This window comes from Somniosus microcephalus, chromosome 12, assembly GCF_052327205.1.
Source record: "Somniosus microcephalus isolate GS21.2 chromosome 12, FLI_Smic_1.0, whole genome shotgun sequence".
In the NCBI taxonomy this organism is placed as follows: domain Eukaryota; kingdom Metazoa; phylum Chordata; class Chondrichthyes; order Squaliformes; family Somniosidae; genus Somniosus; species Somniosus microcephalus.
Window position 1 is genome coordinate 68,919,582 of NC_140998.1, and position 24,860 is coordinate 68,944,441.

A 24,860-nucleotide genomic window follows, 5' to 3' on the forward strand; every position below is an offset into this window, starting at 1 on the left:
CTACTTGTTGGGCGTAGTGATACACAGTACCACTCCTGGCCATAGGGGTATAAATAGTACTGTGGGTACTGATCCCCCTCAGTTCCCGCCTGTGGGCATGAAGTAAAGACCTATGTATAGTCCCTACCTCCAACCAGTAAAGACCTGTTTGAGTTATACGTTTAAGTCTTTGTGTTAATTGTTCAATACAATACACATACTTAACACTTTATTAGAAATATGGGGTCTGAAATTGCTAGAGTTCTGCTCCATGCCAGAAGTACACTGTGGCTGAACTATTGGCCGCCGATCTGCTGCAGCCTTAACTCTGGCCAAATCCTGGAAATGGGTTAATTTGCATTCAGGAGTGGGTATCCATGTCTTTTACAGCAATCCTTAGGCATCTGCCCGGTGGAGGAATAGGGTTATCAGAGCACCACTGCGCTGCTCCATTAGGGTCGAGAAACGTTCCAGCTGAAGACAGTCCAAGACTCACAAAGAGGTACAAATGTTGAGCTTGCAATTGGGAAACTGGCACGGTGGGCCCCAATTCTGCTGGAGCGCTGCAAGTACCCCCAGGTATAAGTGATTGCAACTGAGGTAAAACTTGTGGGATCTCTAGCAGGTAACGTCATTTTGCCAGTCCCACTTCCTCTTCTGATGTCAAGACAGATGGAGGAGGCAGGCACAAGAAATGCTTGCCCCTCCATTTGAACTTCCCATTGTGAAGAAAGAGGAGCAGAGACCCTGTCCAGCCCGGCCGGCTGTGCACTCTGGTAGTGCCCTCCCAGGCCCTGAAATTTTGTGCCTGTTTTTTTCAAGACAGCGAGAAGATTAGCATAAATGAGCAGCCAAGATTGTTGTTGATTTCAAGCTTAATGTGCTTACTTCCGTGTTGTCAATAAATTTACTTACCTGAAACAATTCCTTCAGTTTCAGTTTCTTTAATTTTGTCAGATGTTCTTCTGTTATTCTAAGTATGTTATTTATTGGCTCTCGACATGAAAACCAGGATGCTGTAATCAATCCTTCAAAGTATGGCTGAAACATAAAATGAAGGATTTATATTTATAGATGTGAACCAAGCCATTCAAATGCAAAATAACAGATACATTTCAAACTTGGTCCTAAACAAAATTAATTTAGTTAAACTTTTTTTTCTAAATATTTTTGAATCCTTTTTGGACAGTTTTTCAAAAACTGTGGGGAGTAAGTCCCTGTGTACTCTCGTTTAAGAATGTCACAATTAACTTTACAGAATGACAAGACCAAAGTACAATAAGTAAAGACATCTCTTTCTGTTCTACATACTCATGAAAATGAAAAATCCTACCCAACATTGTTCAATTTGGTAAGAAGCTAATGCTGCAATCTTTCAGAAGTCATTTTTAGGATAAGTTTGTTTAATTTGTTCTCACCATACCTTTAATTTACAAAACAAGGTCTTTAACAAAACATCCTTTCTCCTCTTTTCCATTTCATTCAGAATTGAAAGGACATTCACTTTCATCACAGCATTTGTGATGTTGTCCTTTGTATTAAGGTAGTTCCTGAAAACAACCATGCAAAATAAGAGTTATTAAATAAATCTCATATAAATTCCCAGATTACTGGTTGTAACAACTACAAGGCTCTACAAGTACTTTGTATTCCAACCCCGCTGAGATAAAGGCAACATTCCAGTAGCTTTTTTGATTGCTTTTTGAACCTGTCCATTGGCTTTTAATGATTTGTGCACTTGAACTCACAAATCTCTTTGCTCCTATATATAGGAAACTCTTTGGTACCCGTCAGCGTCGGGACCGGGATGGTGCCGGTTGATTAAAAATTCCGGATGACGGAGAGGGTTATCTACCAAGGCTATTTTTTAACAAAACAAACATTTTAAAAATCAAGAAATGTGCAGTATCCAGTAATTGGGTACTCACCTACAGAATGTTGTGTTAAATGGATGGTGGAAGATGCTTGATTAAGTACAGCACTGCCAGTTGAGGGTAATCCATAACTCTTTAATGACTTCTGACAGCGCCAAGAAGCCGAGCAGTGGCAGTTTGGAGAACCAACCCCACTGACTAACTCGGCCATCGCGGGAGACTCGGACTCGGCAACATTTCCGGTTATTGAGGTGTTGTTTTCAGAGTATGAATTTTGCCAGTTAATAGAGAATTCCGGATATTTAGGTGCCGTTTAAATGAGAGTTTCCTGTAGTTCCTAGTTTCTCAATATTTAGAAAATACTCTGATTTATCTTTCTTGGGTCCAAAGTGGACGACCTCACACTTGCCTACATTGAACTCCATTTGCCATAGTTTTGCCCATTTGCTTATGTCTCACTTATGTCCCTTTGCAACTTTCTGCTCCCAGCGGCACTACTTATTTTCCCTCCCAACTTCTCTCACCATTCACATCCCCTTCTCTCTTCCAAACCACTTCCTTCTGCGTCTTCCCTTGGAAAAAAATGTCCCCCAAAGAACTCACAACTGCCCTTTCTAACTCCCAACTGGCTAGTCTTTGGCCCTCCATTTGCCGCAATACTTCTGTAGCTGTTGATCTGCTCAATCACTCCTTCACCTCTTCCTCTGATGCCTTTGGCCCCAATAAAACCTTTACTCTCTCCCACCCTCATTGCTCCCCCTAGTATTGCCCCTATCTTCACTCCCCAAGTCCGAGGATATAGCCATTCATCGCCAGATCTGGCTGGACCACGTCAAGCACTATCAGGACTTGCTCTCCTCTGCATAAACCATTCACTACATCAGGATCATCCTGGAATCTCAACATCTTTCTTTTCTCCACTACAACCTGTCTCCCTAAACCCCTCTCCTTTTACCCCTCAGCCCTCACCCTCACTAACAAGTACAAGGAGCTCATGGACTTCTTTGTCATTATGATTGAAACCACTTATTCAGCTGCCTCTGGCAGATCCCCCCCTCCTCCTTGCCTACCAATCCAAGCTTCACCAAGGTTCTCCTCTGCCCTAGTCCTAAATCTGCATCTTTCTCTAGCTTCTCTCTAATCTCCGCTCATGCCCCACCTGAGCTCATCTTATCTATGAGACCACCTCCGGTTCACAACCCTATTCCCACTAAACTCTGCTGACCATACAGCTTCCCTTTCTGTCCCTCATGCTATCTAACATTGGAAATGGTTCCCTCTCCTCAGGTACTGTCCTCTCCCTTGCAAATCTGTTGTCATCACCCCTCTCCTAAAAACCCCACCTTTGACCCCTTTGTCCTTGCAAACTACCACCCCATCTGCAACCTCCCTTCCCTCTCCAAAGTCCCTGAATGTGCTGCCACCTCCCAAATCTGTGGCCATCTTCCCACAACTCAATCTGTCCAATCAGCTTTCCACCCCTGCCATAGCACTGAAACAGCCCCAATCAAAGTCACAAATGATATCCTCTGTGACTGTGACTTTCCAAAAGAAAAAGAAATTAATCAAAAAATCAAAAGGGAGTTGGATAAGTACCTGAAAGAAAAACATTTGCAGGGCTACGGGGAAAGGTCGGGCCGAATGGCCTTCTTCTATGCTGTAACCATTCTATGATTCTATGATCTAACAAAAAATCTTTCAAATCCGTATTTTTGTAAACGTGTTTTCCATTTTTTTGTTATTCACGGGATGTGGGTGTCTGGCAAGGCCAGCATTTATTGCCCATCCTTAATTGCCCATTGTAGCAAATCTGTGCTTTTTGCATCTTCTCGTGCCTATAACATCATAGTGTATAACTGGCATTGCCCAATGTAGTTTGCATTTATGATGCAAGTTGTTTTACAACTCCGCCTAACAAACGTACCTGAAAGATTCACAGCTGTTGGTAATGGAGATGATTATCGACACAAAATTATCTGGAAAGTTCTGATTATTCAGAGGTTTTTTTTCAAAGTATTCCACTGACTTCTGGAAGCTAAAAAGTATTACAAATTTTTATTACCAATTTTTTAAATGTTACAAAAATTGTACACAAGGTAATTAACATAGGAAGCAATTTCAATTTTAGTAACTAAATATTATTTAAGTAGGCTAATTTTATAATATGAACCAATATAATTAATATTTAAGGATTTACTCTGCCCTCTTCCCAAAGCAGGGTTAATTTACAAAGGCTTTACAAAGTGTTAGTGCTAAGAACATCTGCAGGTTTAATACAAAAGTGGGTGTGTATTTGCAATATGGTGGGTTAGTAAATGGACTAATCTCTTTGCAAAAGCAGCAGACAAAACAAATAACACACAAGCATTTATTACGAATATCTTACAGCACAATTTCAACCATTTGCTTTGAATTAAAACTTACCAGTGCATTATGGGTTTATGTATTGTAAAAAGATAAATTCTGTTAAGGTAAAATTTCCGTGAGGATTCTCCCGTTCTCCTGCCGTAACTTTGGCAGAAACCCCGGAGAAGAGGTTTAAACGGTTGTTTGCTCAATTTCTCCCGGGTTTCCACTGAAATTACAGCAGGAGATTGGGAGAACCCTCATGGAAATTATACCTCCTGGTCTCTACAGTGTTCTAGAATCCTGATTCAACATGGTGTAGCAGGAGATGGGCTCGATGCTGCGGCAGGAATCAAACATAGTGGCCCAGATTTTGCAGTCAGCAGCCGAGTGACTGTGCCCGCTGCTGATCTCGAAGAAAGCTGCCCACAAAGATCTAATGATCTCTGTGGGCTTGATTTCACCTTTCCTGGTGTTAATTTAATTCTGGCATCACCTATATAGGATCTCCAGCATCCAGCAACAGTGATGTCATCAAGCTGGCTAAGCAGCCAATTACATTGAAGAATTATCACAGACAGCAAACCAGGAAGTAAAATGCACTGATTATCCTTCACTTTTTAATCATTTAAGCATTTATTGCCCATCCTTAATTGTCCATTGTAGCAAATCCGTGCTTTTTGCATCTTCTCGTGCCTATAACATCATAGTGTATGACTGGCATAGAGAGCTAAATAAAGATTGGAACATAAACATGGAGTTAAGGTAGAAGCTGAAATATCATAAACAAGCTTTAATTGTTTTTATTATATTAAAAACCTATGGAACTTTTATTATAATGGACAAATTTGACATTCCACAAATATAAAATTAGTTTTTCAGGGCCAGAGAGGTTGTTCAGCAGTAATTATGACTTAGTATGCCATTAAAAACCCAGTTACACCTCATTCAACAAGGCTTAACTTTTTGTTGGGTTTCTACAGTGAGATTAGTGCATAAAAAATTGAAGTTCATGTCAAATCATGTGGTTTCTAAAGATTTCCGTCTGTGGGGACTTCAACAGGGGATCGAGGGATATGGGGAAAGGGCGGGGACGGGGTGCTGAGTTTGGATGATCAGGCGGAGCAGGCTTGGGGGGCCGAATGGCCTACTCCTGCTCCTGTCTTCTATGTTTCTATGTTTCTATGTGGGGCACTTTGGGGCATCTTGTGGATGTGAAAGGCGCTATATGAATGCAAGTTCATTCTTTTCTTTTTTATTTATATCATTCCTATGTACCTCTATAATTTGAGCAGAAAAGTTAGAGCAGTCAGTGACCCTCCCTGCCCTCACACACATACTCAAACAAAATAATGAAGCTAAATAACATGTTAATGCATCCCCATTACTATTTCAGTGTCAAATTATGTGTCACAGACTTGCTTTCTCAGGCACCTTTCTCAGGCATGCACAAGTTTCTGAAAATAATCAAATACCTGAAACCCCAGCAATAACATCTTATTGTTCATTTTATTGGCATTATACAAATATTTTGTATAACATAAATGAAAAATATATACACACTCATATACATACATACATATACATACATTTTATATATATAATGATTACAGGGTGATAAGTTAGATGTGTTTAAAATTATGAAAGGATGAAACAGGGTAGCTAGAAGCAGACTGTTTCCAGCAGTTGAGGGGTCAAGAAGGAGGGACCAGAGATACAAGATTAAACGTAAGAGGTTTAGAACAGTGGGCAGGAGAAACGTCTTCACACAGAGACTTGAGAGCCGGGTTAATGGTTGAGGCAGAAACTATTTCCACATTCAAGGTTAGATTGGTTAGGTTGATGAGGGAAGAGCGGTTAAAGGGGATATGGGAACAGGGATATATATGTAATTATATATGTAACTATTTCGCTTGCATGGAGTGTAAAGGTCGATGAACAGGTTGGGCTAAATGGCCTGTCTCCATGTATTTCTATGTACCTTCTTGACAGTTAACCAGGAAATGCATAGTTAGAAATAGGATGCTCCAGGGCAGGTGTTTTATGATGAATCATTCTTCTAGAGTGTGAAGATCTTGTACTCATTGTTACACACCAGTGGTATGTATGGATGAGACTGGGAACATCCCCCTGTTACTCCATGACACAGGGCAGTCCAACACCAACGTACTTACAGCACTTCAGTAACTGGTGATATTCTTTCTTTGATTCCTATTGTTTGAACCTCCAGTCCTGCTCACACTTGGTTGCTTGGCATTGTTGTGTGGTAACTGTTACCCAATCCATGTTCAGAAATTTAAGGCCATGCTATGAGCCTTAGCCACGAGAACAAAGCACCCCAGGAGCTTTCTATACAACAACTTATAGTATTACAGCTCCATTGTATGGTGATTGTGCTGTTCATCGAGTCAGTCATGAGAAGTTCCTTGTATTTCCTTTCCATCTCGTGGTGGCTCAAGCCCACACTTACCAGCTATCTCATGGTTATCGTCCTTGAGAGTGGGGACAGTAGGTAAATGGGATGTCTTTGGGGTTGAATTGGCTTCAAGACAACATTCTTAGTGATGCAAAATTGAGACTGAGTCAATGCTCCAAGACAGACTCAATGGGGGCCAATTGTAACCTGATCTGGCCGTCGGGAGGCTGGCGAGATCGGGTGCAACGCTAGTTTTAGGACCCCACCCGACTTTGAAGTCAATGGAGAGTAATATTGGCCAGGATATAAACCCGCCGTTCCACCTGATCTCGTCAGTTTCCCATCAGGTGGGTTGGGTTACCCCCAGTGATTCAATACCTGAGCTAGGCAGGTCTGCTGTACTCCGGGGCACTGTTGATGATTGACCAACTTGCCTGGCTCACTAATTGGACATCATGATTGTTGAATCCGTGATTCTTAAAGTATGATGTTTTCCAATAACTAGACGGAGGCTGTAAATTAACAATCAACAGGTGTTTACTCGAGGAGGGTAGTCTAAAGACTAACAGTACAGAGGCATGCTCAAGGCTTATATACAGGTGTGGTCACTGCTGGTACTACAGTATACAGGAGCTGTAAAAGTAGTTCTCTCTTAAAGGTACATACACTACAATTCCTCCCCTTTTAGATTAACAGTACCCATAACATTCAAATAACAGTTAACACTTTAACATGCACTTTAAACTGAAATAGTCCATTTATAGATTCAGTCTTTGGGGCGGCTTCCTGATCCTTTCTGGATAGCGCCTTTCCTGAGGTTCTTGTTCTTGGTGCGGAGGCGATTCTGGCCCCCTTTCGTCGGTTAGTTCATCAGTTTCCGCTGCTACTGTTTCTGAGGTAGATGCTACTGGTATGTCGGGTTCATCCCCAGGTACGCGAGACATGGGGTTGACTCGTTCCTGTGACGCTAGGATCTGGTCAACGTGACGTCTAACAATGTTCTCCCCGACATCCACTGTGTACATTAATGGCCCCTGCCGTGTGCATATCGTTCCGGGTTGCCATTTCTCTGTTCGGTAGTCGCGGACCAAGACTGGTTGTCCTACATTGAAGCTCCTTGTCGGCTTCTCATTGATGTGCTGGAATTGCTTATCCTCAACATTTCTTCGCACATTTGGTCTGAGCAAATCCAGACGAGATCTCAACCTTCGGTTAAAGAACATCATGGCCGGGGTCTGGTTGGTAACTGCATGTGTCGCATTTCTGTAGGCTAACAGGAAATTGTCCACCTTGTCCACCGGTGGCATAGTGGTTAGCACTGTTGCCTCACAGTGCCAGGGACCCGGGTTCAAATCCGGCCTCGGGCGACTGTCTGTGTGGAGTTTGCACATTCTCCCCGTGTTTGCGTGGGTTTCCTCCGGGTGCTCCGGTTTCCTCCCACAGTCCAAAGATGTGCGGGTTAGGTTGATTGGCTATGATAAATTGACCCTTAGTGTTAGGGGGATTAAATACATGGGGTTACGGGGATAGGGTGGGATATGTGTTGGTGTAGGGGTTACGGGGATCGGGTGGGATATGTGTTGGTGTAGGCTCGATGGGCCGAAATGGCCTCTATCTGCACTGTGGGGTTTCTGTGTTCTGTGTTCTGTGTTATGCTGTAATGGAATTTCATCATCGCACATGGCCCTTATCGCCTTTTTAAAGGTTTGTACGAACCTCTCAGCCAATCCATTTGTGGCTGGATGATACGGGGCGGATGTGTAATGCCTTACCCCATTCCTTCTCATAAATTTCCGAAACTCTTCGGACACAAACTGTGGTCCGTTATCAGAGCAAATCTGCTCTGGCAAGCCGTTCTTGGCAAATATGGTCCGTAGGACTGCAATCGTTTTCTCTGTAGTGGTTGAGGACATTTTGATCACCTCAGGCCATTTCGAGTGCGCATCCACGGCTATTAAGAACGTTGAGTCCATGAATGGACCAGCAAAATCAATATGCACCCGTTGCCATGGAGAGGAGGGTCACTCCCATGGGTGTAGAGGGGCATGTGGTAGTGCATTTTGGACCTTCTGGCATCCTGAGCAGCTCTTTGTTAGGTCCTCGATTTGTTGATCGATCCCCGGCCACCACACATAAGCCCTAGCAAGGCTTTTCATTTTCACCCCTCCCAGATGGCCTTCGTGAAGCTCATTGAGCACTCTCTCCCTTAAATTGGGTGGAATTACCACTCGGGATCCACACATCACTGTCCCCTGGCATACTGACAGCTGTTCTCTTCTGGATGAGAATGCTGGCAACAGTGAGTCGCCATGTGTTGGCCATCCCTTCACCGTCAAATCATATACCCGAGACAGTGTCGGATCATTGCGGGTCTCCTTCTCTATATCCGCGTTAGTTACTGGCAATCGTTCAATTATCGACGAATAAAATATTTCGATAGGGTCCTCTGCTGGTGCTTCCTCCACAGTAGGCAGTGGCAGGCGTGATAGCCCATCAGCGTTTCCATGCTGTTTCGTGCCCTTATACTCTATTTCATATTGGTTCGCCCCTAGAAAAAGGGACCATCTTTGTAGCCGTTGTGCAGTCATCACCGGAACGCCCTTCTTTGGATTAAAGATGGAGACAAGTGGTTGGTGGTCAGTCAGCAAGGTGAACTTCTGCCCATGCAGATAGTGGTTGAATTTTTTTACTCCGCATACGAGGCTGAGGGCCTCCCTGTCGATCTGGGCGTAGTTGCGCTCGGCTGAGGTTAGTGACCGAGACGCAAAGGCTACTGGCCTCTCCAACCCGTCTGGGAATTTGTGCGACAGCACCGCTCCAATACCATAGGGTGATGCATCACATGCCAACCGAATTGGTAGTGCTGGGTTGAAATGGGCCAACACCTCTTTTGATGTGATCAATTCTTTGCACTTCTGGAAAGCTCGTTTACATTCGTCATTCCACTTCCATGGTACCCCCGTTTGCAGTAGGGTGTTCAGTGGGTGTAATACTGTAGACAAATTTGGTAAGAACTTATGGTAGTAGTTCACCAGCCCGAGGAACGACCTCAGTTGTGACACATTTTCCGGTGCTGGAGCCTTGACTACTGCCTCAATCTTTTCAGGGGACTTGTGTAACCCCTCTTCATCAATAACGTGGCCACAATACGAGATCTGCTTCTGGAAAAACTCGCACTTGTGGCGATTAGCTCGTAGCCCATATTCCTTTAATCTAGTGAGCACCTTCTCCAGGTTGGCGAGGTGATCACTGTCATTTTCGCCCGTGACCAGGATGTCGTCCAAATAACACTGGGTCCCTGGAATCCCTTGCAGGACTTGATCCATTGCCCTTTGCCAAATAGCCGGAGCCGATGCTACCCCGAACACCAGCCGGTTGTATTGGTAGAGACCTTTATGAGTGTTGATCGTGAGGTATTGTTTCGAGGCTTCTTCTACCTCCATTTGCAGGTACGCCTGGGCCAGATCAATTTTGGTGAAGCGTTTACCTCCAGATAGCGAGGTGAAAATACCCTCAATCCGTGGAAGTGGATATTGTACCGTGTGAAGGACTGGGTTCACTGTCACCTTAAAAGCCCCACAGATGCGGACCTTCTTTGGTTCCCCAGGCGTATTACTCAACGACCTCTTCATTACAGGAACGATGGGTGTAGCCCACTCGCTCCAGTCTACTTTGGACAGTACTCCTGAACGTTCCAAACCTTCCAGCTCTGCTTTGACGGCTGGTCGGATCGCATAAGGCACCGGTCTGGCCTTAAAAAACTTTGGGCTTGCATTTTCCTCTATTTTAATCGTCGCTGTTATGCCTTTTAGTGTTCCGAGTCCCTCCTGGAACACTTCTTGTGCGTGAGTTAGCATTTTTGACAGTCGTCCAGGTGTGACGTTGTCATCCTTTTTGGCCTCAACCTTCAGTGCCTGTATGGAATGCCAATCTAATTGTATCTTCCGGATCCATTCACGTCCTAGTAGTGGTGGTCCTCCATCTGGCAATACATATAGGTCCATTTTGGGTATTTCCTGGCCTTTGTATATCACGTTCACCCTTATTTTTCCTTTGGGGTAGACTTTTTGCCCCGTGTACGTCTTCAAGACAATCTCTGTAGCTTTCAAGGGTATATGTGAAAATAGCCGCTTGTAGTCCCTTTGGTTTATGACTGTTAGGGCTGATCCTGTGTCCAATTCCATTTTCACTTGGACTGCGTCTATCTTGAGCATGACCCAGATAGTCTGGTGATCCTCCATTTTGATTACCTTATGTAGTTTCAGACAACCCAGCTCCTTGCTTCCGGAGTCTGTTTCACTTTTCTGTTCGTCTGAACTACTGTCCATCACCTTATGTACCTTCTTGTACTTCTCCTGTGGAGATTTCTTGCTGCTGGTTTTCTTCCCTGACCTGCAGACTCTTGCTATGTGTCCTGCTTTTCCACACTGTCTGCACACTTGGTCCTTGAACCAGCAATCCTTCCGGTCGTGTGTTGTTCTGCCGCAGAGATAACACTTCCTTGCTCCATATGACATTTCATTAGTGCCATATTCTTGCGGTCTCCGTTGTATCTCTGCAGCGCCCCGTGCGGCTGCTTCGTGTGATACTGCCATGCTGAAAGCCTTGTCCAGCGTAAGATCCTTTTCTGATAGAAGCCGTTTCTGGGTTCCTTCACTTTGAAGCCCACACACAAACTTGTCCCTTAACGTATCTGCTAGTCCCAATCCAAACTGGCAGTGTTTCGATAGCTTGCACAGTTCCGTTAAGTACTCAGCATTACTTTTGTCTTTATGCTGGTTCCTTTTGTGGAACTTAAATCTTTCTGCTATCAGCAGCGGTGTGGGGTTTAAGTGGTCCTGTAGGATTTCCACTATGCTTTCTGTTAAGTCTGTGTGTTATAATGAGAATTACTACACAGACCACAAGAGTAAATTTTAACAGGTCTTTACTAGTCGAAGGTCAGGGCGGAACTGCCCAATAAATCATTACACAGCACTTATATACCGGTGTGGTCACCACCGGTATTACAGTATACAGCAGCCAAGATAAAGTAGTGCAACCCTTAAAATAGTTCTCTTAATGGTGGAATGGTTACATACACTACAATCCTCCCTTTTTAGCTTAACAGTATATATTCCCCATTAAACATAACATCATAACATATATACACAACTTCATGTTAAAACAGTTCACAGATTCCGTCTCCGAGGAGGCCTCCTGACTCGGTCCGGATAACGCCTCGGTGGTGTAGTAGTTTTCGGTGGTGTAGTAGGTTCTCGTTGCTGGGGTGACTCATCTAATAGTCCTTCACTGGACTTAACAGCTTGAACTTTCGTAACTTCAGAACCAGCATTGCTGACTTCTAAAGGCTCGAGTACCTTGGGAAGTTTTTCTACTTCCAGACTGATTTGGCTCAGTTCGGAGGGACCACGTGCGTGACCTGGTAGGGGTGATAATGGTTCAGATGAGTCATCGTCTTCTGCTTCTTCTCTATTGTCTTCTATTTCCTCCATCACTTCAGCTTTTGCCTCTGCCACCAATTCCCTGAGTGGCTTATTACTGCTGACACTGCTCACAAAAGGGTGCTCTTTCTTCTTAGCTTTCAACTGATCGATGAATTTGACATATTCCCTTTCTTGCTCAGCTTTGATTCGTTTGGCCTCATCGCGCAAACGGTTTGTGTGTTCCTGATCCATTTTTTCAATCAGCTGCTTCTGCTGTCTTCCCAGATTCTCCCACTCTGTGTCAAAGAACTTTCTCTTTGCATTCATCTCTTGCTCAAAACGACGAATCATTTGTTCTAATTGCTGTTGTAGTTTGAAATTGAGTTGAGTTCGAGCCCGGTGTTCCTCAGAAATGTGCATGTCTGTAGACTGGACAGACTCAGAATTCTCTGTCAAACTATGTTGTTGTTGTTCAGTGGAATTCTGTTCTGATACTTTGTTCTCCTTCGTTTTTCCATCATTAGTCTGCAAGTCCATTTTAGACTTGTCTTTTGCACATGGGCTGGTCTTACCATCATCAGTTCCAGAGTCTGAGCTGATTGTCTTCACCGAGTTCTCACTCTCTGCTTTGTCACTGGCACTGCTGCATATGCCCTCATCCAATATTCTGGACAATCGTTCAGGTTTAACATCTTTTTTTCCGGAATCTACCGTTATTGCTTTTAGGGAGTGCCAGTCCATATTTATTTTCCTGATCCACTCCCGTCCCAGAAGTGGTGGACCTCCCTCAGGTAGTACATATATGTCCATTCCTTGGTGTTCTTTGCCCCGATGTACCACCTTGACTTTTATCTTTCCGATGGGGTATACTCTTTGCCCCGTGTATGTCTGCAATACTATCTCCGTATCCCGTAGGGGAATATGTGAGAATAACCGTTTGTAATCTTGCTTATTCATGACCGTCAACGCCGATCCGGTGTCCAATTCCATCTTCACTTGGACTCCTGCTATCTGCAGTGTGACCCAGATAGTTTGTCGGTCAGCTTCCTTACTCACATTGTGAATTCTCAGACTACCCAGTTCCTTGCTGTTGGAGTCTGAATCCGAATTCTGTTCATCCGAACTCTTCTCAGCCACCTTATGTACCTTTCTGCACTTTTCCTGCGGTGACTTTTTGTTGCTGGTCTTCTTTCCTGACCGGCATACTTTAGCTATGTGACCAAGCTTGCCACATTTTCTACATTCCTGGTTTTTAAACCAGCATTGGTTCTGATCGTGTGTTGTCTTCCCACAACGATAACATTTCGTTGTACCCAAAGCCATTTGATCTACGCTGAGTACCGCTGCCTTCAGCTGCATTTCCGCAGTGCCTCTCGCTGCGGCTTCGTGCGATGCTGCAATAGTGACAGCCTTATCAAGTGTAAGATCATTCTCTTCAAGTAGCCGCTTTTGTGTTCCTTCTTTTGACAATCCACACACGAATTTGTCTCTCAGTGCCTCTGTCAGTCTTTCCCCAAACTGACAGTATTTCGCTAGCTTACGCAGTTCAATTAAGTACTCCGCGTTGCTTTCCTCTTTCAGTTGCGTTCTCGCATAAAATTTTAATCGTTCCGCTAACATCAGCGGTGTGGGGTTCAAATGATTCTTCAGGACAGCAACAATATTAGCGAAAGTCTGATCCGCCGGTTTAGCTGGTGATAGAAGATGCTTCAATAGCCCGTATGTCTTCGCACCCATTGAGTTTAGTAAGGTTAGTGCTTTATCTTTATTTGATATTTTATTTGCCTTACGATAAATCTCTATGCGTTCTACATACGTGGCCCAATCTTCAACATCGGAATCGAAATCATTGATGTTACCACGCTTAGGCATCCTCGCAATCTTCTTGAGAAACAAAAAGAGATTTTTCTTTAACTTTTTTTTTCAAAATGGCGGTTTCCCGCGCTTGTCTTCTTCCCCGCCTATGAAAATGGCGGCTTCCCGCGTTTGCCTATCTCCCCTGCTGGCTGTAATGGCGATTGCCGTATTGCTGCGTTCACCCTCCCCAGCGGTTTTCAAATCGTGCCTCCCAGCCCCTCTTGCAGTCCGATCCTTTCCCCCGGCTGCGGCTGAGTTCTCCGCGGTTTTTAAAAATTTTTCTCCCGCGCCTTAAGCTGACCCGGTCGCTGCGCCTCGCGGCCTCGGTAGCTGCCCAGCCTTTTTCACCGGTCACGGTCGAGCTCTCTCGACGCTGTTGCGTCTCCCAGCCCGCTTGCAGCCCGGTCTTTTACACCGGCTGCGTTTGCATTCACCACGGCTCCCGTGCCTTACGCTGCCCCAGTCTCAGCGCCTCTGGCCCCGACTTCTGTCCGGCTCTTTTCCCCGGCCGTGGTCGAGTTCTCCGCCCTTATATCCTCCGTTTTTCCCTCCCCTACTTCACAGCCAACGTGGCCGACTTGCTGCTCGTCGCTGATCGGCTTACCCACCACCGTGATAGAAGGGATGATCACTGCCTGTTGCTGATGGAAGGCTTCGTGTCAGAATTCTTCCTTTGCTCTGCAGACCCGAGTCTTTTCTCAGCAGAATGATGAGGGTGGATGCCTCTTCTCGACGCCCGTTAAACTGCCTTGGATGTATCTCTGCCGCAGGGTAAGATCGTACTCGTCGCCACTGTTAAGTCTGTGTGTTATAATGAGAATTACTACACAGACCACAAGAGTAAATTTTAACAGGTCTTTACTAGTCGAAGGTCAGGGCGGAACTGCCCAATAAATCATTACACAGCACTTATATACCGGTGTGGTCACCACCGGTATTACAGTATACAGCAGCCAAGATAAAGTAGTGCAACCCTTAAAATAGTTCTCTTAAAGGTGGAACGGTTACATACACTACACTTTCGAAATTCTTATCCACTGGCTTCTTTGGGGTTATTAGGTTTCGCAGTAAGCCATAAGTTTTTGCACCCATGGAATTCAACAAAACCAGTGCTTTCCTAGCATCTGGCATTTCATTCGCCTTGCAGTACACCTCAATGCGTTCCACATATGTCGCCCAATCTTCGACTTCATTGTCGAACGCAGTGATACTGCCACTCTTCGGCATCCCTGGGTGTGATTAAACTGTCTAAAATGGCGTCTCCCGCGCTTTCCCTTCTTCTCTGCTGGCACAAAATGGCGTCTCCCGCGCTTTCCTTTCTTCCCGCGCTCGCCCTTCTTCTCCGCTGTGGCTTCTAAAATGGCGTCTCCCGCGCTCTCCCTTCTTCTCCGCGGCTCAATGGTGTCTCCCGCGCTTCCTTTCTTTCCCCCGCGGACGCTGTTCAGCCCTTGAGCCCGGGCTGTGCTCTGCGCATTCTCCTGTGCGCCTCTCTCGTTGCCGCCGCTCGGTCCTGAACCCGGCTGCTGCTTTACCCTCTCTCTCTTTTTGTTTTCCGTCGACGCCGCTCGGTTTTCAACCCCCGGCTGCGCCCTGTGCGCTTCACCCTCTCTCTTACCCTGTCGACGCTGCTTGGCTTTTTCTGTGCCGTCGGTCGGCTCCAGCCGCCGCTGTCCGGGAAGGGTCTGCGCTGTACCTGTTGCCAGTCTGTTGCTGGATCGTCGTGGCTGGAGAACCAAGCCCAGCTCTCAACAGCCTCCCCTGTGATGTTCACTGTCTGCCGGATGACTGGGCGGTTGCTCGTGGTCGACGCCCGTGCTTCTGGCCTCGACTTTCTTCCACCGTCCTCCCGGAGCGAATCCTTGAAAGGAAATGCAGAGTTGCAGGTAGATTCGAATCGACCTCGTCGCCACTGTTGAATCCGTGATTCTTAAAGTATGATGTTTTCCAATAACTAGACGGAGGCTGTAAATTAACAATCAACAGGTGTTTACTCGAGGAGGGTAGTCTAAAGACTAACAGCACAGAGGCATGCTCAAGGCTTATATACAGGTGTGGTCACTGCTGGTACTACAGTATACAGGAGCTGTAAAAGTAGTTCTCTCTTAAAGGTACATACACTACAATGATGTGCTGGAATGATCCCCACATGGCCAATGTCCTAAAGAGCAGGGTGTTCCTCTCTAGATAAGCAATGGGAAGCTTACCAATGCTGGTGAGATGCACAGTTTTAGCCAGTTAAGCTCTAGCAGCGCCCTTAAGCACACTTGGGTGATCCCTGAAACTTTAGCTCTTGCTCCCAACCTTTCCAGAATTAGGTAGTTGGGGTGTGTCCCTGCAGAGGGAGTGTGTGCAGTTTTGGTCGCCTTATCTGAGGAGGGATGTTCTTGCCATGGAGGGAGTGCAGCGAAGATTCACCGGACTGATGCCTGGGATGGCAGGAGTGACGTATGAGGAGAGATTGGGTCGATTGGGCTTATACTCACTGGAGTTTGGAAGAATGAGAGGGGAACTCATTGAAACTTATAAAATTCTAACAGGACTAGACAGACTAGATGCAGGAAGGATGTTCCCGATGGCGGGGGAGTCCAGAACCAGAGGTCACAGTCTAAGGATAAGGGGTAAGCCATTTAGGACAGAGATGAGGAGGAATTTCTTCACCCAGAGAGTGGTGAACCTGTGGAATTCTCTACCACAGAAGGCAGTTGAGGCCAATTCATTAAATATATTCAAGAAGGAGTTAGATATATTTCTTAAGGCTAAAGGGATCAAGGGATATGGGGAGAAGGCAGGGACGGGGTACTGAGTTTGGATGATCAGCCATGATCTCATTGAATAGCGGAGCAGGCTCGAGGGGCCGAATGACCTACTCCTGCTCCTATCTTCTATGTAACAGCGTACCCTATGGAGGAGCAAGGAATTACTGACAGCAACTTCTGGATTTCTGCGTTTAACTGCACATGTGCGGACGCCAGAAGTTGCTGTCAGTAATGACGGCAAATGGTGGCAGTTTTGCCGTCATTACAACCGCAAAATCAGGGCCATTGGTCTTAACAGGAAGCGAGAAAATGAATGGAGTCAGTGGAGTTCACTACTGCTGTTTCTCACTCTTCTTACAGTGTTCTTAAATTCTTATGTTCATTACACTAGTAGCTCCAGTGTAAAATAGAAAGGGGTAAAGTTTCATAGGATTACATAGGATATACAGCACAGCATCAGGCCATTCAGCCTAACCAGTCCATGCCGGCGTTTATGCTCCATTCGCACCTCCTCCCGTCTTTCCTCATCTAAATCTATCAGCATATCCCTCTATTCCCTTCTCCCTCATATGCTTGTCTAGCCTCCCCTTAAATGCATCTATACTATTCGCTTCAACCACTCCCTGTGGTAGCGAGTTCCACTTTCTCAACACTCTGTGGGTAAAGAAGTTTCTTCTGAATTCTCTCTTTGATTTCTCGGTGACTATCTTATAGTGATGGCCTCTAGTTTTGCTCTTCCCCACAAGTGGTAACACTGGGGGAAAAATTCGGTACCTTAGCACCTCCTGTTATCGCTTTTGGGGGGCGATAACGGTATGCTAATGACTTACCGACCGGACTGCCGCTAAGTTGGCCAAGAGGTTTACGCGGCGGTAACACATTGTGCCACTATCTACTGCGCCCGGAGAGCGTGATGTCATTGTCCTGTGCATCACTCGGGTAGTGCCCTGGACCCAAACTTTGGTTCTGCCCTCTGCAGCATCGCCGGGCGACAACATTGACAGCTGCAGGTGTTGTTGTTTGGGAGGCCGGGAGCTTTGGGGGCGCAAGTTAAAGGGAATGTTGGCGCAGTAAGTATATAAATTGTTGCAATGCATTATTTCAATTTTTTCCATTTTTCTTCAGCCGTGATCGATCAGCCCGATGCTCTCTGCTGGAGTGCATGGGGCTGATCGGGCTGGATCCCAGCCGCCATCGGGGACCAGCTCACTGGTCCCAATGCAGAGCCTGCAGCGATGGCCCTTCCCTTTAAGGGAGGGAAGGAGCCTCGGATCTCGGCAGCACTGCATGGGACTTTGTGCAGCGTTGCACCACCGCCCAACCGCCTGCGTCCTTTCACAATTCACAATTCAAATCGCTTTATTGGCATGATAAGTTACATCTTATGTTGCCAAAGCACCAAAATACATTTATGGTGCTTGATTTAGCACTCCACTTCCTTCCTGGAGCGCTAACAGCCAATTTAGGGGAAGCTTAGAATCATTAGCGTCTGCCCTTAATTTTTCAGGATTTCAAAAATTAGCACCCCAAACGGGGTGATACTGAATTTCTCCCCCAACCTCTCTGTATCTACTCGATCAAAACCTTTCATAATTTTAAAGACCTCTATTAGGTCACCCCTGAGCCTTCTCTTTTCAAGAGAAAAGAGACCCAGCCTGTTCATCCTTTCCCGATAGTTGTATCCTTGCATTTCTGGTATTTACCTTGTAAATCTTTTTTGCACCCTCTCCAGTGCCTCTATATTCTTTTTATAATATGGTGACCAGAATTGTACCCAGTACTCTAAGTGTGGTCTAACCAAGATTTGATACAAGTTTAGCATAACTTCTCTACTTTTCAATTCTATCCCTCTAGAAATAAACACTAGTACTTGGTTTGCTTTTTTTATGGCCTTGTTAACCTGTGTCTCTACTTTTAGTGATTTGTATATTTTTACTCTGAGTTCCCTTTGCTCGTCTACCCCATTTAGATTCGTATTTTCCAAGTAATATGTGACCTCCCTATTTTTATTACCAAAATGTAATACCTCACATTAATCTGTGTTGAATTTCACTTGCCAATTATATGCCCATTCTGAAAGTTTATTAATGTCTTCCTGTAGTTTGTTGTGGTCCTCCTCAGTATTGACTATCCCCCCAATTTGGTACCATCTGCAAATTTAGAAAGTGTGTTTTTGATTCCAAAGTCTAAATTGTTAATATAATTTGTGAACAACAGTGGTCCCAGCACTGATCCTTGTGGAACACTACTTCCCACATTCTGCCCCTCTGAACAACTACCCTTTACCCCTACTCTCTGCTTTCTGCCTTGAAGCCAGCTAGTTATCCATTCTGCTACTTGTCCCCTGACTCAGCATTTCTGTGGGGGTTCTCCCGAGCTCTGGCCATAACGCTGTATCGAATGGGTTTCCATCGATCATCCACTAAAGTTACGCTGGGAGATCAGGAGAACCCTTGTGAAAATGTTACCCCAAAGTGTTTCTGATATTGGGCACGTGTTGTAGGATTTAACACAGTACTCATCCTAACACAGCCTTTTCTGTATTTGCCTCTTATCTAATCACCATCACATTATCTCTACAGGATTGATTTTGATTATGTAGGACTGACGTGAAAAGTTCATATTTTTGTCATAAGATTGGTGAAATGAGTGGTGCGAAGGATTTGCCCCTCTCCATTTAGGACAGAAAGGGGGAATATTCGGTTGATTAGCACCTCCCGTTGACGCCCTAAGAGGGCGCTAAAGGGGCGCAAAGCAATTAGCGCCTGGGTGCGACGATGTTTGCACCGCTCACGAAATTGAACAGACATTTTGCGGCGGCGCTAAACACTACCGCCACGATTTCCTGCGCCCACAGAACGTGACGTCAGTCGAGCGTGCAACACCCCGGTGCACCCCAGATCGGATATTGAGTGGCACCCCCTGCCTTTCCGCCTGCCGCTAGCAACAACAGGTAGAGGGGAACATTTTGCAGCCGGGAAGTGACTGGGGGAGCACTATTTAAAGGTGACTGTTTCCTGCCTTTTTTTGTCGACGACATTTTTGCACCACGCATTCTGAGAGGGAGAGAGAGAGACTTCTGGAGCGATTCAACGTTGTGTGAAGGAGTTTTGGGTACTGAGCAGCACTTTGCAGGTTCATTTTGATTTGACCTTCCTTGCATCGATTTAGAAGAGATTATGGGGGCTGCACTCTGAGCTCTTTCCCTGGGCCTCTCCATTGTTCTTTCCAGCAGAATTGATGTACAGGTCTCTCCAGGCCGAGATTCAAGGCTGCAATGAGCAGGATGTGGATAGAGAGCAAGATCAACACTCCCCTTTAAGAACTGGCCGACACCAGTGTGTTTGTGTTCCATTGCTGACTGACATCACATGAGCTTTGCCAGCGCTGTGAGGTAGCGCCTCGCTACTCGGCGTTAGCGCCTTGAGAGGTGTGTAGTGCCTGATTTAGTGCTCAAATCACCTCCAGGGGCTATAGAAGCCAAGTTTGCAGTCGGAGGCAATAATTAGTGGCAGGCGCTAAACTTTGCGCCAGGCCGATAACTGCGCCCCAAACGGGGCGATACCAAATTTCTCCCCCTAGGTATTGTTAGCCACTTCCTATTCCTGAGGACAAGCATCTCAAAAGCACCACAGCATCATAAACCTGTGTAATTAAATATATTTGTAAAACCTCTCTCATTCCAAAAATATGATCAACTAATGCTGCTTGACACTATAAAGAATGTACAGACATTGACCTACAAAAGTGGGTGGGAAGGAACTACCCAGTTTTGAAGAAGGGTCCAACCCAAAACGTCAACTCAAATTTCTCTCCACGGATGTTGCCTGACCTGCTGAGTTTTTCCAGCATTTTCTGTTGTTATTAAGAATCCATGTGATCTTTGTCATGTATTTACTTTGCTCACCTGGGGTTTGTTGTCGTGATTATTCTGTATATTTATATTTAGGCCAGTATAGAACTTTGAAAACCTCACACAACATTCTCTGAGTAAGTGAAGAATTGTTAGAGTAGATGCAGTAACGCTGTGCAGATAGGTCTTTTAACATTCTAAGGATGATACTGTGACCCATGGTCCCACCAATTGAGGCTCCATGCTGGGAGCATCGCTGAATTTGCCCTGTAAACTTTTAAAAATATTTTAGTACAAACATTCTGTAACAGACCCCAGAGGTTTTGTGTCTCCAATGAATTTTTTTTAAAATTTAAGCACCATTTAGATCATCATTTTGTGATGCAATCAAAATCTTACTGAGTTTATTGTACCTCTCCAGGAAGCATTTCATTTCCTCCAGCATGATGTTTTGTGCTTTGTCACCCAGCTCACGAGTGAGGGTTGTGCCAACTCGGATGCCTCCATCAATTATCTAGCAGATAGAACAATACCAGTTAGCAAACTCAGGTGAAAAAATGGTATTGAGTAAGGTTATAGGGATAATTTTCTGACTTCACACGTCTGGGAGGATTCTTGTTTGTTGAAAGCACATATTGAAAATTTGGGTGCGGGCTGCGCAAAATTTTCCAACCACGTGTGTAGCAAATGTTTGCCAAATATTTATTTTTACAGATGGAGCTCCCTTAAAGGAACATCACTCCTATGATTCTCCTGATTGATAACCTGGGCCCAAGCTTCCACAGGGGATGGGAGACAGTAATAGTTTTGCTGAGAGCAAGAGCATTGAAGATAGAGGTAAGAGTCCAGGTAAGCAAATCAATAATGTTAGAGGGGTCAAGGTGAGCCAGAAGTGAGGGATTTGGAAATTTGAGAGTAAGGTTGCAAAAGGATCCTAGGGAAAGATTTTTTTTTCACGGGTGAATGGCGAAATTAATGATATTGTAGGAGGGTAGGTGAGGGAAATGAGGAAATAGTCAAAAATAGCCTTGACAGGGAATTAGACCATGAGGTATGACAAAGTCAACGCAATGGACAAGAAAATAGGTAGGGGAACTTATAAGGGTGAGATCTCAGAGGAGGAGGGCAAGGAAAGCTGAGGTGAAGATTGAGACCGCAGCCTGGGGAGATGCTTAGGTGAGACTGCAGAATAGCTGCAAGGGAGAGATACTAAATGGCCACCAGCACATGCAAAAGCATATTCCAACATGAGTCAACACCTACAGGAGAGGAGAGGAAAATGCTGGGGGGAACTATCACCGGTTGCACAAAATCATAATTAACGCCTACTGTAATAGAATATAGGAGAAAGTGTGATTCTAGACATGTATAAATGCTCCCTAGATATCTTGATGCAAAACTCATCTTGTTGCTCAAACTGGCAGTAATAAGGTACTGTGAACTGGTCAGGTGGGCAGAACAGTGGCAAATGGAATTCAATCCGGAGAAGTGTGAGGTAATGCATTTGGGAAGGGCTAACAAGACAAGGGAATACACATTAAATGGTAGGACACTGATAAGCGTAGAGGAACAAAGGGACCTTGGAGTGCAGGTCCACAGATCCCTGAAGGTAGCAGGACTGGTAGATAAGGTGGTTAAGAAGGCATATGGACTACTTGCCTTTATTAGCTGAGACATAGAATACAAGAGCAGGGAGGTTATGCTTGAACTGTATAAAACACTAGTTAGGCCACAACTAGAACACTGCGTGCAGTTCTGGTCACCACATTACAGGAAAGATGTGATTGCACTAGAGAGGGTACAGAGGAGATTGACCAGGATGTTGCCTGGACTGGAGAATTTTAGCTATGAGGAAAGATTGGATAGGCAGGGTTTGTTTTCTTTGGAACAGAGGAGGCTGAGGGGAGATCTTATTGAGATGTATAAAATTATGCGGGGCCTAGATAGAGTGGATAGGAAGGACCTATTTCCCTTAGCAGAGGGGTCAGCAACCAGGGGCATAGATTTAAAGTAATTGGGAGGAGGTTTAGAGGGGATTTGAGGGGAAATTTCTTCACCCAGAGGGTGGTGGGGGTTTGGAACTCACTGCCTGAAAGGGTGGTAGAGGCAGGAACCCTAACCACATTTAAAAAGTACTTGGATGTGCACTTGAAGTGCCGTAACCTACAGGGCTACGGACCAAGAGCTGGGAAGTGGGATTAGGCTGGATAGCTCTTTGCTGGCCGGCACGGACACGATGGGCCGAAATGGCCTCCGTCCGTGCTGTAAATTTCTATGATTCTATGATTAGATATACACTCTATTGATAATGCGTTAGATGCCAGATACCTGGATGATGTCAATATGTAGCTCATTGTGGTAGCAACCATTACAAATCAAAGGCTCTTGCTCATTTCTCCAGTTCTCCTCTTCTATCTGGAGACTCCTGTTCATGTGCATTTTAGCATCTGACTAAAACAAAACCCAAAATGATTAAATATATATATATATATATATATAATGTAATTGAGATTCATGCATAGAAAATATCATCCCCAAAAGGTTGCAGTAAGAGAATCTCTGATTGAATTTCCATGAATTTCTAACAACCATTGTAATATTACTTTTCTTAAACTCCTCCTAATAGCCTAGAAATTGCTAGAGCAGGAGTAATTGGGGTAAATAGTGCATTCCCGATGGTTTTGGGCCATTAATCCCTGATATTTCTTTTTTCAAGCCATGTAGCAATTGGGCAAGGTCTCAACTGCACAGTAGACTGGTCAGTGACACAGTCTCATTTATTAAGCAGCTGATCAACATTTATATTTTCGATATCTCTGCTTGCAGGACAAGATAGCATGTTGTAGAATGAAGCAGAACGGAGAAATGCCCGCAAACTAAAGACCCTTAACTTCATTTGAGAAGACAAACTGGGACATAATTGGGCACAAGAGCATCAGGGGAGTACAGGATGATGAAGCCAGAGGCCTCCCCCAAGGCCAGGAGTGCACCATCCTGCTATTGCATTGTTTTGTCCCCCACTCACTCATTGATGCATAGGATACACTAAACCACAAAAATACCATACACGTATATGGTAGTGCAAGCACTGTTAGAAGCAGCTTCTTGGAGTGAGCATTATGTTATATGCTCCACCGTTTTTTTCTAGACCTAGAAGAAAAGCACTCACAGTATCTCTGAGCAAATCAGGGCCTCGCAGCATCATTTTTCAACTTTAGTAAGCACCAGCATAGCTACACATACACCAGTAGATTGTAAGCTTGCAGAAATAGCACCCTATGATTCACAGAACATAAATAAGGTGGAGTAACTGCTGCCACTTCCAGATCTACAACCTTCATCACATTCTCACTAACTCTGCATGGCATCTCACTTATTCTAGTACCAGCCCAAATACACCCACTCTGGAGGAGGTAGTTGTTGTGTATGCACCTTTAAGGGAATAAGTGGTTTTAGACTGCAGTACCGGCAGTGACCACCCCTGTATAAAAGGCCCTAGCAGGCTTCTGTATTTCAGTCTGACGCTGCCTCCTGTTCAGTAAAGTACCTGTTAAACTGTTCTCCCGAAGTCCGTGTATTATTGAGGCGCGGACTTTACAGTGGCGACGAGTAAGTTCGAACTCACCTGCAGTGTGGCATCATCTCACGGGGCTCTCGCCCTGAGAGGAGGGTTCTGGAAGGTCGTAGTCTGAGCAACGGGCGTCGACCGAGGGCAACCGCCCAAAGAATTCATCGGTGTTCGGAGAATTGCGGGAGAGACTGTGGAGAGCTGTGCTTGGCTCCCCAGTAAGGTGTTCCAGCAAATCGTGCTGGTAGCAGGTAGCGCGCTGACCCTTCCGGACTGCGGCGGGCTCAAGCTCGATCGAGCGGCTCTACAAAACGGGCCGCGCAGCGTCGCCGGAAAACGAAAACAAGAGAGAGAGAGGGTGGAGCGCACAGGGCGCGGTCGGTGCTCAAGAACAGGGCAGCGGAGAGAAACTAAACGGGGGGGAAGGAAAGCGAGACGCGCCGAAGCTGCGGTCACCGCCATTACCCCGTAGAATGCTAGGAGCAGCATGGCAGCAAGGGGAAGAAGCAAAAGCGTGGGAGGCGCCATTTTATTCCATTGGGGAAGAAGCAAAAGCGCGGGAGGTGCCATTTAAAATCACCCAAGATGCCGAAAAGTGGCAGTATCACTGCTTTTGACAACGAGGTAGAAGACTGGACCACGTATGTGGAAAGAATTGAAGTGTACTGCAAGGCAAATGAGGTGGCCGATGGAAAGAGGGCGTCGGTATTATTAAATCTGATGGGTGCGAGTACGTACGGCCTATTGCGGAATTTAATTACCCCAGCTAAACCAATGGAGAAAAG

The 24,860-nt window shown here is 45.3% G+C and overlaps 1 protein-coding gene across 2 annotated transcripts in view; it reads right to left on the reverse strand.

The window, feature by feature from the left end:
- LOC147109267 (tumor necrosis factor alpha-induced protein 2-like) overlaps nt 1–24,860 on the reverse strand; it is a 125,056-nt gene that overhangs the window by 23,174 nt on the left and 77,022 nt on the right. For both annotated transcript variants that reach the window (XM_086003033.1, XM_086003034.1), the window contains 5 exons: nt 22,836–22,958; nt 20,921–21,021; nt 3,778–3,888; nt 1,403–1,529; nt 895–1,020 (listed from right to left, as the gene is read on the reverse strand). In XM_086003033.1, coding sequence (XP_085859159.1) covers nt 895–1,020; nt 1,403–1,529; nt 3,778–3,888; nt 20,921–21,021; nt 22,836–22,958 — 588 coding nt within the window. The remainder of the gene's footprint in view (nt 1–894; nt 1,021–1,402; nt 1,530–3,777; nt 3,889–20,920; nt 21,022–22,835; nt 22,959–24,860) is intronic.